Raw genomic sequence first — 13,417 nt, 5'->3', positions numbered from 1 at the left:
TAAGATCTAGGGTGTGGTGGCAGAAATGCGAGCAGGAAGGGATGTGTTGACCAGCTAGATGTCTAGATGGTGTGGTGCTGGGAGGTGTCCGAGCACCTGCGGGGGCCTCAAGTCTGGATGACTAGGCAGGAGTGCGGAGAGCAAAATGGAGATGTCAGGATGCTGATGGGGCTCTTCCAAGGTCTGTGTTGGATCTGAGAGGAGGGAAGGTGAGATGATGTTGGCTTTCTCCCCTGTGAATGCTTCCCGCCTGCATGAATCTTCTGTGCTGTGTTATGTTGCCCACGGCCTACTAGTAACTCCATCTGCATACATTTCTGGCAGGTCCAGTTTCGCTTCCGGCTTCACCTGCTGCCTTCCATGCTTGCTCACTTCCTTATCCGCCTGCCACCATCTTACTACTTTCCCTGGGCCCCCTGCGTGATCCCCCAAGGGGAACCCCAAAACCAAACCACGGTCTGCCCAGCAAGGCCTCAGGTTCCAAGAGGACTAAGATCTTTTCCATATTCCTCTACTGTGCCTCACGGAGAGCCTGACATGCCTATTTACTGCACGAAGGAAGAGGAGGGACCCTTCCTGGAGGCTGTAGGGGAGAATCTGTTCCCTTGCCTTTTCTGGCTTCTAGAGGCTGCCTGCTTTCTTTGGCTTGTGGCCCCTTCCTCTGTCTTCAAAGCCAGCAGTTGTCACATCTCACTGACCATGCTCACCTTCTGACCACAGCCAGGGAAGGGTTTCCAATTTCCGGGATTCCTGTGATTATACTGGATAATCCAGGACTCTGTTCCTGTTTCGAGGCCCTTAACAACCTCTAGAAGGCCTATTTTGTCACAGAAGGTAACATTCACAGGCCCCTTAGGACATGGACCTCCAGGGGAGACTGTTAATTCTGCCTACCCGCAGATGGCTGTGGGGGGGTGGGGAGATGGTGAGCAGGCGGGTGATGCACGAAGCTAGAGTTTCGGGAGAAGGCTGAGCTTGAGGTAGAAATTTAGAGGTCATTGGTGAATAAATGGTGGAAAGCCATGGCGTCAGGTGGGCTCCCCAAGGGAATGAGTCTGAGCCATAAGTTTAAACCATGTGTTGTCCCGCTCAGCCAAACTGTCCGGACGTCATCATGCCGCTCCTTCTCTTGGAATGTTCCCTCCTTCCTCTGGCTGCCCTAAGCACTGCCCTTTGGTGACACTCAGCTCAGAGTCTGCCCTTCTGCTCACCCAGGCCACAACCTTCCTCCTGCCCTTGTTGTTTGGCTTTCCATTTTGTGTCCTTTTATTTATATTTTTATTCTCATTTTTTAATAACAGCTTTATGAGATATAATTCACATGCCATGCCATTCACTCATTTAAAATGTACCATTCCATGGGTTTTAGTGTTTTTGCAGGTAAGTCCCACTATCACCACAGTCAATTTTAGAACATTTTCATCACCCCTAGGCACCTGGGTGGCTCAGTGAGTTAAGCGTCTGCCTTTGGCTCAGGTCATGATCCCAGGGTCCTGGGATCGAGCCCTGCATCGGGCTCCCTGCTCCTGTGGGAAGCCTGCTTCTCTCTCTCCCCACCTCTCTCTCTGTGTCAAATAAATAAAATCTTAAAAAAAAATTTTTTTTCACCACCCCCAAAAGAAGCCCTGTAGCCTTTAGCTATCACCCCTTATTCTGCCCATCCTCCCAGCCCCTGCCCAACTGCTAACCTGCTTTCTGTCTTCATCCGTCTGCCTGTTCTGGACGTCTCCTATAAGTGGAACCATGTCATATGTGATCTTTTATGACTGGCTGTCTTTTCCATTTTAAAGTTTTGTTTTTGTTTTTGTTTTTTTTTTTTTTTTTTGAGGGAGAGAGGGAGAGCATGAGTGGGGGAGCATCAGAGGGAGAGGGAGAAACAGACTCCCCCCTGAGCAAGGAGCCCAATGCGAGGCTCCACCCCAGGACCATGACCCGAGCTGAAGGCAGACGTTTAACCAACTGAGCGCCCCAGGCGCCCCTGTCATTTTCATTTTAAATCTGGATTTTGTCCTTGCATGCTCAAGTTGTCCCCATTGTTTCTTTAGTTTTATTCACTTACTCCTTAACACATTTTTTTATTGAGCATGTGTTATAAAAACCAGCCTTTGTCTTGAGATTCTACAACTGAAAACCTGAATTGGACAGGAGTTCTAATGGGAGACTGTCACGAAGCAGTTTCAAAACACTAGGGTAAGGCCACTGCAAGGCCACTACTGTCCACTCCTCAATTCCTGGCCAATGGTACTAACTGATCACAGCATTCTTTCTCCCGGATCCCAGAGGTGGCTTCCAGGTCCGGATCAACCCGGAGCGCTAAGTAGCCAGCCCGAATAATCAATGTTCTCTACTGAGAGAGATCTGGCATTCCAGTTCCAATGGGAAAGCAGATGTGCAGTTGCATAAATCCAGTTGATGAGTGCCAGATGGGGTGCCTACAGGGAGCTAAGGAGTTCCTTGTTAGGATGGAGGTACCACCTCTTGCTGCTGCAAAGCGTGGTTGAAATAAGTCTCCAAGGAGGAGGTGGAGCTTACGGGATCCCCCCAGGGCCGGGGGGCAAAAAAAGATCTGTGCACTCCTCAAGCAGTTTACCAGCTTGTCAAATGCAGACACCAGGTCTTAAGCATCCTTCTATCTTCAATAACTAATGGGGGTGTTCGAGGCAGTCAGGGTGATGGTAACTCCTGCAACTCGGGTGCCTGCTCCCCATTCAGCCCATCTGCAGGAGGTCTTTTATGTCTTAAACTGCGTTTCCTCATACCAGAACCTAGGGAGGCTGGAATGGGCCTGGCACGCGTTTCGTCCCTCCCTTTCCTGGGTCTTTCAGAGAGCTCAGGTACCTGCGATGGCAGCCCACTGCTCACGCGTGCTCTGCTTTGTTGCCCCTGCTGCTTGGTATTTGTCTCCTGTGGTTCTCCGATCTGCATGTGGCCCGTGGCTGAGATTTGTTTTGGAATTTCTACGGATCCCTTCCGGGGGCAACCCTAGATTCTAGAAGTACTGCTCCCTCGTGGGCAGGGCCATGGGCTCTGTGGGGGACCTGGACCTTTACAGCCCCAGAGCCCTCTGGGTCCTTGTTGCGGGGGATGACCTGGCAGAGGAGCTTGAGCAGCATCACCCAGCTTCTGGAGGGCTGGCTCGGAGGACGCGGGTGCTGTGGCAGAGGCTTCTAGATCACCGTGCCCACCAGTGCCCCAGTGGGTCAGCCACGGGCTCCCGAGCGCAGTGGCTGCTTACTGGGCTTGACCCGGGGACCCAGCTCCGGGCTCAGCGCTCTCTGTGCTTTGTCTTCTGTAGGCCCGTGAGCGGCCGCCTGAGGTGTGGGTAGTCCCGTCACCGTTTCAGAGATGAGCAGACGGAGCCTGACAGGTGGAAGGTAGTGGACTCAGGATTTATATCGGGGCCATCTCTCTGGCTTCGCTGCCTCCCAGAGCTGTGGCGATTATGTTCTCGGCTTCCCTGCCCTCTTCCTTTTCCTTCTCGAGCCTTTGACCCCGGTGCTCACAAGCTGTCCGTGGGCTTGGAAATGGGCCTGTGCTGCTTGCGTGGCTTGGGCCGTGTGGACTGGCGCCCCACAACCCGGCGCGGCCTCGCTGTCACCCCAGGCTTGGCGAGCTCTTGGCCGGGCCAGTAACTCAGTGCTGGACTGGGTTGCAAAGCGCCCAACTTCTGCTGATTGAGATCGTGTCATAAAAGCACGCGACACAGCGCTTGGCTCTTGGGCGTTCTCGTCACGCGTGTGCCCTTCCCGCTGTTCCCGGTGGCCGCTGGGGCTGGAGGAGCCGACGCGTGGTGTGTGGCCTCGGGATGCCTGCACGTGGTCGCCAGGACGGTCACTGGCATGCTTGCTTCCGGTGCCCCAGCTGCGAGATAATCACCTCCCCCTTCACAGCTGCGGCTGCTTCCTTACGGGGCGGTGTGCGGTTTGGTTTTTTGTTTCTTTGTACTTTTAAAGGTTCGCTTTGCATCCTTCCCAATTCCTTTCTTTTTTGCTTTCATTTAAAAATGGTTTCCGAGCAGCTACATGGAAATGAGAAAAGGGCCGATGTTTGCGATGAACGCTTCTCGCCGGTATTTTTTAAAGGAACACCTGTTGCATCCTCTTGGCATAATCGTGCCTGATCATGCTGGCTGACGATGAATGTCTCCCCCCCGGCCCCCCCACCCATCCTCTCCCCCTCCCCAGAAGTGACTTCCTTCTACTTTCCAGGCTGTGTTTTATTGAAAATGAACCTTTCTGCAGGTCGGCCCCTTTGCTCAGGAAGAGCATCTGTCCTTCCAGTCTGTGCGAGCCAAGTGTGGCAAATGTGTGTGTATGTGTGGTTAGAGCCAGAAAGCCAGCGCGTCCCCTGGGAGGCGGCCGAAGGATTGTGATGTCAGTGGCAACCAACTCAGCATCTCCAAAACGGCAGCTGGGACCAGCCTGCTGTGTGGACGTGCTTGTACTTGAACCTGTTAAGGATCAGAGCCAACTCGTCCGTCGGGCTCCCCCTCCTCGCCCAGTGGCCTCATTGTACCTACCTCCGAATGGCAAGATAAGGTCCCCTAATTACAGTGGTGGCCTTCAAGGCACGGTTGGTCACCTGGCTTTGGATGTGGCTCCACATAGAAGATCGTACATGCGAGGAGCCTAGCCTTCAGCAGCCGCCCTGCGTCAGGGCCAAGGGGCGTCAGGTGTACAAGACATCACCTGAAGACGTATGTCTGACATCAAGCTCTTTGGCATGACTTCTGACCAGAGGAGAGCGTCCGTCCATTCAACTGAGAGACCCTCCGCTCAGCAAAGATGGCCTGCTTTTTGGGAATTGGAGACAGGCACAAAAGAGACTCTTCCGGGGAAGAAATCCCACCTGTGCTGAGTGTGGGAAGGACAGTAGGTCATTAGGAGCAGCCACGTTACATTCATATGACAAAACTGTATGTGTGTGCCCTTGGGGGAAATAGTTTTTCTAAGCATGTGATAGTGCCTTGCACTTGATAGTCGTGCGATATAATTGTCTTATCGTAGAATGAGGGACAAAAATGCCAGGTGAATTTGCTGGACTGCTGGCCATCTTTGTATGCCCTGCACTATACTGATGGTATTGACTTGTGTATGAAGTTGGCTTGGGTCTTCGAATATGGCTGTGCCGGTTTTCCTCGCCTTGTACTGTTAGATTGGACTTCTGAGTATGTGAAATATTACTAATGTGAACATACGCAATGACGATCAAGGAATGATTATGATAATTTGGTTGAATATGTTATAAATATTGAGATGAGAAAGATGACTAGAGATAAAAGGACTTAATACTTGGCTTTGTGGATTCCATAAAGGTCGTCCACACCAGTAATGCCTTTATCATTAGAACAGAAATTAGTTTCAGTAGTTGGTCCCTGGGCACTTGTACCTCTTAGACATGCAGACCCCCGGGCTTGTCTTCCAGTATTCACTGTATTTATCTCCTTTCTCTTCCATTTACCTACTCTCCCAACCTCTCTGCCCCTCTAGCCTCTAATCCCTTGTTTCAACTTGCCATTCCTATTTTTTCTAGAACTTCTCATTTTCCAGCAAACCACTGTCTGTTGACTCTTTACCCCCCCAGTGAACGGAGGCGTACTTGTGCTGGTGGCCAGTGTTGCATGTTGTGCATCGTTGTGGAAGTGAGAGGTAGGGTCTGAAGGAGGACACCTCATTGCCCGGTTGCTCCTTCGCCCTGCTGCTGTCCCTCATGACGTTTCTCTCATTTGAGGGTGGATATCTGAGGGTGGTGCTTTGGGTCTTTGCCCCCACCTTCCGGCTTTCTGTGACCCTCAGAATATCAGATACTCTTTCTGACATGGCTGGATTTTCCCCTTTCTCCCGTAAAGACGATATCTGGACAATGCTCGGGTCTTCGGTGTGACTCAGTTCGTCCCGTGCCTCCATGCCGAGGTACAGTGTGTGGGGAGAGATGCCAGGCTCTCAAAACACTGGGCCTCAGTGTGCTTGCTGACGGAGTAGAATTTGATATTCAGTCTCTAGCTGCCTTTATTTTCTATCCTTGGTCAAGTAGACTTTTCGGATAGCTGCAGATTGCTTGAACTCAGTTTTCTGTTGAAGAGATTATCTACTTAATGAATGCCTATTCTAGAACACTTATTTGGGCAAAAGATGGCAGTAGGTGCCCATCTTAATCTTCGCTAGAGTAGACCCCTCATACCTGCATGTCTGTGATTTAAGGGCTCTAGCATGGCCTTACTCCCTGTTCAACGGGAAAAAGTCTTCTTTCAAGGTTGGGTCATGTAGCCACCTAGCCTTCTCTCATAATGCCTCAAATCTAAGGATTCAGCCCTTTGAGTTAAGACGCTAAAGTTATTAGGCATTTACAAATAAAGAGGACATTAATAGATCAAACTGCTTGTGTCGGCCTCAGCTCTCTCTGAGGGCCAGTGAAGAAAGGAGGAGAGACGGTGGTGAAGAAAGAAGGCTGGGTTGCATGCACTTATCTCAGGAAGCGGGGGAGGGGGAGTAGGTGCGGGTGCAGGGGTGGAGCGGGGCCTGTGACAGGGAAATGAATGGGCCTGGAAGATGAATGTCTCTTTCATGGTTTTTCCTGGAACTGACCCAAACTGTAGTTCAGTTACATGTGTGTATTGAATAAAATGGATTGGAATTTCCGTCTTGTTTGGAATTTGTATTTGTATTGCAGAGTTAAGATTTGTGTTAAAAAGAAGATGTGGGAGCAAAGTTCAGTGTTTCCCTTGCACCGTCTAACCTGAGTCATGATTTTGCTTCTGGCTTTGGCCCCCGGCCGGTGCCTCACAGATGTGCTGCCCTGAACCAGGGAAGAAGTAGAGGTCTGTGCCTAAAGGCAGGAGCACGTCTGCAGATGCTGGGACTGTCTGACTAGAACACATTCCATCCTGAGAGCCCATCTCTCTTACGTGGTCTCAGACCCTTTGGTCCTTGAGAGGCCCAGGGTCAGCCCAGGGACAGATCTTCTTCCAGAATCCAAAGAGAGCATGGGCCTCCTCTCCAGAAAATGCCCAGACACACAATTTTTGTATCAAATATGAAGGGTAGTGGTAGTACCTTTAGGGGGGTGTCCATAGTGCCCAGATTCAGAACCCGTGCTCTGGGGCAAAAGTCCTTGTTGTGGACACACGGAGGAGTGTCCCTAAGCCCCAGCCTGCCATGAAGCTTTTTCCTGTCCATCAAATGTACTTGTCCTTACCCCTATTTGCTCATAGGTATGAGTCACTTGATTTTTAGTAGCACCATATGCCCTGAGGTGCTCATGTGGTAGAAATATTGACTTTAATTTTTGTTTTTATTAAAAACCTCATTTTTCCAAGGCCTGCTTCTCTTTAAAACATATTCTGATTCCATTTTGTCTTCAAGTTGGCATACCTTTTTTATGACTGGGCTGGCTCATTTGCAGAGATCTCTGGGGAATGGGGGAATTTGATGATTCTTCTTGCTTAGTAAGTCGTGTGAACTTTCTCAGTGTTTATAAAACCATTTCTCATTTTCCGTTTTCTTCTGAGATCGAGAAACACTGTTCTGCCACCTTGGAGCACCTCGAGGCAGTGGTCACAGCTTTACAAGCAGAAATCCAGAGGGATTGGAGGGTTTCGGGCATGCAGGGGACCCCAGGAGAGAAGTAGAGTGCTGCGAGTGGGAGGGTGAGGATCTGGAAGGGGCACATGGGCCTGATTATGGAATATAGATCCCGTGACCTTATTGATGTTTTGGATTTCACAGTAGACCAGCAGAATCGACAAACTCTTGACCCTAACAGGGAATGGGTTTTTCTGCCTTTAAAAGGCCAACAAAGCCTTGTTCTTCAAATTCTGAGTTTCTTGCAGCGCCAGTTAATAGTGGGTGCTTTGTGGATGCTGATGGAGCTGTCTTTATGTTGTCAGTTGACCTCTTTCTCATGGGGTTGACCAGTTCAATCCTCCTGTCTTCTCTCCTCTTGCCCTCCTTTTTGACCCACAACGGAGGGTGGTCTCACCTTTCTGCAAAAGACTGAGTTCCAGCGTGGGTGGAATTGGGGGTGTCCTCTAAGACATTCACTAACAACGTGATGAATGAAACCACCTTTGTTTTTTTCTTTTTTTAAGATTTTATATATTTGAGAGAGAGAGGGAGCATGAGCAGGGGGAGGGGCAGCAGGAGAGGGAGAAGTAGACTCCCTGCTGAGCAGGGAGCCTGACGACACAGGACTCGCTCGATCCCAGGACCCCGAGATCATGACCTGAGCCAAAGTCAGACGCCCAACCGACTGAGCCACCCAGGTGCCCCCCTCCCTTTTTAACCCTGATTATTCACTTGAGTTTGGGTAGGAGGGGTTTTTGCAAATCATACTGTAAGAAGAAAGGCACATTCTCAGAAGCTCTGGGAGAGAGAAATACTGCGATCCTTGATTACGCTTAGCCAGTTTGCTGGGGACCCAAGTCAGTGATGTGTCTTGGGCTCCTCCCGGCCTTTCTTCCGTTGGCAGGACTTCAGGTCCCCACGAGCTCTGGCCTCCGGTCGCCTTGGAGTGAGTCAGCTTCTGGGGTCCGTGCACCAGCTTTAATTCTCTCTGCTCGAGCCAGCGTCTCTGAGAGGCATCACCAGACACAGAGGAAATGTAATGTTGGATCGAAGAGGAAGACCTGGGGAGGTTTGTGTGCACACTGATGTGTGTACTTAGTATCACGTGGCAGGATCTTGCAGAAAGACTTCCTGGCTACCCGAAGTCCGGGACGAGCTGGGTTTAATTTCCAAGTGAGGCAGACAGCAGGAGGAAGTGTGGTCCCGGGGGGTCCTGTAAACATGTTGCAGCAGGTGTGAGAGTTGAGTGGGGAGGATGGAGATTTCCCTGTGTGCTGCTGTGTGGACAAATGGGAAATCATGTTTTCAGAAGAAAGGGTCGTTCTGCTTCATAAAGCTTATGGCAGCCTCACTTGAGCAATTGATTTGTTTAGTCTGCTTTTGGTACTCGGTGAGAACAACTAATTCCAGGCAGGAATAATTGCACTCAAGATGGCGGCTCCCTTTCCTGTGGAGACGGCCAAGGACTTTGCACACCACCATCCCCTCTTCCCCCAGTGTGGGTGAATGCTGATAGCTTGATTTGTTTTTGATTGTCCTTTTTCCTCCCAAAGCAAGATGCCCGGGGCATTGTCCTCTCCTCCCCCAGCTGCCCACCCCTGCGTTGAGGGGAAGTCTACTAACACAGAGCCCTACCCACCAGGTCACTACAGAAGAAGTGGTAAGAGCAGCACCTTTGCCATTGGAAGGGACTGGGTCTGAGCTTTCTTACTTTGGTGGTGTCTGGTTGGAACTATAAACTCCCAGTGAAATGAGACCACCATACTCTTCAACACTGAAATCCAGAGGAGGGAGAAGGAAGCGTCAGGGGGGACAGGTTGGTGGGAAGATGACCCTGCTATTCCTAGCCTTTCAGCCATTCCGGCTCAGTGGCCTTGGTGGCAGCACTGATACGTGGCAGGTGCGTGTCGAAGAGGTGAAGCTGGAGGAGAGGCAGGGTGGCCTTCGGAGCCCCTCCTTCTCCAGCGTCCCAGCACAGAATCAGTGCAGTCCACTCCCCCAATCCAGATTCATCCGGTGAGTCTCCCGTGGAACAGGATGGGGTTCAGGTCCTCAGTTATTTCAGTGTATCCTGGCAACACAATTTTCTAATGATGTCAAACAACACACGTTACGATGAGGCTGGAAATGAGGCACACAATGGGGGAACACGCAACTCTTGGCTGGGGGGGAAGCCTACTCCTGTGGGCTTCACCGAGGTCTTCCCAACTATCTCTCCAGAATTGGGGTTATTCAGAGGTGATTTAGAATAATTTGAGAAGTATGTCCATGGAAAATGTCTATCTCGATGGAAATTTTTAAATGCCTACCCCAGGGAAGAAGAGCATCTTATTTTCTCTGCAGAGCGTTGGTAAGGAATGGCCAGCACGTGTATATTAGGCTGATCAGTCACAACCACCTTAATCACTAAAATAACCTTGGGGTGTTGGAAGTTGGAAGTACCTTTAGATAAAATGAGATGATTCTGCCTAATGGGGTTTATAAATCATTAGTTTTTGCATAGACATATGGGCAAGTCTGTATCCTTTTCGTACTAATAACCTCAAGCTCCTGCATTTCTGTATATCAAGTTCATTGGTCTGACCTGTCATTGGTAATTAGAAACCATTGTGTAATGTTTTTGCAGAGTGCTTGGGCTTACCTGTAAACAAGTACCATAAGAACACAGGTAAATGTGGAGTGGGGAATAGGGTTACTTCTTTCAGTAGAATCCCAAGGACAACGTTACATGATAGCCAGAGTTCTTGATACTGGGGTCTTGGAAAATGCTGTGCTCCATAATCCCTCTTGTACATTCTGCTCATTAACTTGCTTGTTAACTATGTAATTGAAAAAATCAGAATCAAGCAATTGAATTAATAAACTTGCATTGACGAAAGCAGGGTCTGTTGGCTAGCATGAGTTTCAGCATTATAAAATTTCTGTGTTTTTCCTTAAATTTTTATTTTTGTCTCCCTTCCTAAATTAATGCCAGCTCTGAGACTTTTTTTTACGCTTGCTGTAGTGATATTAATTGATGTGAGTAGAAAGAGTCTCAGAGTAAATCTTCTCATAACCAAGGTAATTTCAGTCTGTCCTGGGGGTATCTGACTTTTGCTTATTAACAGAAAAGTTTACGTTAGATATAAAGTGTTCCGGGTTGTGTAAATTAAAAGGAAAATATTGTATGGGAATAGTCCAGATAAGGGAGCTCATACCCATATAGTTTTTTGAAGGGTGGGAAACTTTTTTTTTGTTGGGGGAAGTCTTTAGACCAGAAAGTTCACTAATAGGGGATGATGAGGAAAATGAATGGGCATGCACAATAGCTAAAGCATCCCAAAAAGGGCCTACACCCCGAAAGAGTCCTCTTTCACCCTGTGGCTAATAGGGCTGGCTTCCAGAGAAACTCCTTGTGGGGCAGGATTGGGCCCCTTCCATCATTGCTAAGTGTATAGGTCCCTACGCTGTGCTTCTAACTTCTGCTGGACCAGCTGGTGATTTTTATCAATGATCTAATTTTAGCCAAACTCAGGCCCTGAACTGGTTTTGTCCGAAGATGAAAAAAGTGACACTGAAGATAAGGAAGAGACAGAATTGGGCGTCATGGAGGATCAACGGAGTATAATTCTCCATCTCATTTCACAGCTCAAACTAGGAATGGATTTGACCAAGGTAGGTTGGCATGTCCCACTGGGTGTGCAGCCAATGGCTTGGGTTCTGTCTCCCCTCACCCCCCCACCCCCAAGCCTCCTCTCCTCACATTCTCTTCGCCGGGGTGAGACTGGGGAAGGAGAGTGGGAAAAAGGCCAGAATGGCACCCGAGCATGGATATTCCAAGGGATAATTTGAAAGGATGTTTTTACGTAAATGCCCCTCTCAGAGCATAAGCGTCACATTTGACCTTCTAGAGAAGCTGCTAGTCTAGCATCAGAAGAAGCACAGGAGATGATAGGGAAAATTCAAGATAAGATTTCTTTGTTTCCTGCTGTGTTCTAGAGAAGATTGAAGATGTAGAGACAGATGAGGCATATTGGCATTTCTCTCCCAGAGAGAAAAACGGGAGGAAGGAAAATGGCGGCCCCGGGAGTGATGCCACTGTGTGCCTGGCCACAACCTGCTGCCAGTTGGTATTAGCTTTAACAGCTAGTCCCCAAAGGGCAGCCTTGTTGGGAACTCAGATCCCATTACCCACCTGCAAGGGAACAGACCTGCTCTTTGGTGGAAGTGCAGCTGACTCTTCCTGGGGGCCAGCATCAAGAGAACCCGGTGTCCTGACTACTGGAGGTGAGTTGTTGGGCCCGTAGAGATCCTCCCTCACCCTGAGCGGTGGCTTCATTCTGGAGGCAAGCAGAGAAAGCAATTCTGTACGTAGCTGAAGGGTTGTATGGTGGCATTGGGGGACGGTGCCCACCTGGTTACATTTCTAGCCAGATACTGAATCCTGATGCCTCCCTGGAAGGGTGTGGTGAGATTAAAGGGAGCAAGCAGGGCCCCAGCCCCGTGCTGGACTCGTAATAGGTGCGACATCACTCTTAACCTTACCAAACGCTTCCTGTGTGATGAGACTGTGTGGTGTGGTAGAGGGACGACGAGTCGGGAGAGACCCCATGGGGAGGGTTCTAGAACCTGAAGGCCAGCCAGAAAAATGTGGACATGCTTGAGATGGTCCACGCCACTGAAGGCACCCCCTGTGGAAGCCGCCTTGAGGGTGGTTGGGTTGTATGGCTGCTGTGACAGGTCTGGAGACCACGGGTTCACCTCAGACTGTGCCAGAGGCCAGAGAACCTGGCGGGAAGGGGCAGGTGTGAGAGATTCTTTGAAGAGGAAGATGACAAGATGGTGACTGACCTCTTACGGGGGACTGAGGAGTTGGGAGCCTCAAAGAAGACAGAAAAGCCTTTTCCGCAGAATGTTTTCTGTGTTTGAATGTGAGCGTGTCTGATATTCTGGGAGACTGTGGCACTTTAAAGAAAATGGTGGCCCCATGCTGGGGAGGCCTGACCTCAGAAGGTTTCCTGCCTTCACCACTCTCTGCCCTCTGCTTGGATCTGTTCACCACACCCTGAAGACCCGCTTTGTGTTACCTTGCCTAATTCCCTTCATTTCAGCCTTCTAGCTCTAGAATGGTCCTGTCCTTTTTGCTAGAGGAATCATTTAAGCGCTTGCCTTTTTATTTATATGTTTATTTTAAAGATTTATTTATTTATTTTAGAGAGCGAGAGAGAGAGCAGGGGAGGGGAGAGGCAGAGGTAGAGGTAAGAGTCTCAAGTACACTTCCCACTGAGTGTGGAGCCTGATGCAGGGCTCAATCCCACGACCCTGAGATCATGACCTGAGCTAAAATCAAGAGTCGGATGTTTAACCGACTGAGCCACCCAGGCGCCCCTAAATGCTTGCCTTTTTAAAAGCCACTTATTTTTTATTCTTGTGGATTCGTGGACACTTCAGATAGAGCTTGAGTTAAGATCCGGTGGAAGGAATGTGGGTAATAATATATGCTAGTATGATCTAAAACCACATTTCCAAACTGTGGGTCATGACCCATTTAGTAGGTTGTAAAACCAATGTGTGGGTCAGATGATTATTTCTAAAAAATGAAGTAAAACCCAATGGAAAATCTCAGTGTGTACTGCTGATAAAATTTTTATTTCAGTTCTGTTGATGCATGTGTACTGGGTCACAATGTAAAACATACTCTCGTTGCGGATCGTATTAAAAAATATTTGTGAAACATTGATGTAGAATCATGAATGACATAGGAGAGAGAATGTCAGAGGCACTGAAATTGTCCAGGTCAGGTGTGGAGGAACACAATAAAATACTGAGAGGGCTCTATTACGCAGGTTGAATGTCTTGGAGACCTCACATTATGG

General features: G+C 49.3%; 1 protein-coding gene across 6 annotated transcripts in view; it reads left to right on the top strand.

Moving 5' to 3' along the window:
• OSBPL10 (oxysterol binding protein like 10) overlaps positions 1–13,417 on the top strand; it is a 334,389-nt gene that overhangs the window by 262,984 nt on the left and 57,988 nt on the right. For 5 of the 6 annotated variants that reach the window (XM_054504478.2, XM_045903929.3, XM_064588984.1 and 2 more), the window contains one exon: positions 11,067–11,216. The exons of the other annotated variant lie outside the window; for it this stretch is intronic. In XM_054504478.2, coding sequence (XP_054360453.1) covers positions 11,067–11,216 — 150 coding nt within the window. The remainder of the gene's footprint in view (positions 1–11,066; positions 11,217–13,417) is intronic. 6 annotated transcript variants of the gene reach the window in all.

The sequence above is a fragment of the Mirounga angustirostris genome, unplaced genomic scaffold (genome assembly GCF_029215605.1).
Source record: "Mirounga angustirostris isolate CCGP_5_RB_7025 unplaced genomic scaffold, mMirAng1.0.hap1 SCAF_1, whole genome shotgun sequence".
Taxonomy (NCBI): Eukaryota; Metazoa; Chordata; class Mammalia; order Carnivora; family Phocidae; genus Mirounga; species Mirounga angustirostris.
Note: the sequence above shows the minus strand (reverse complement) of the source record. Positions and strands in the feature narration are given on the sequence as shown.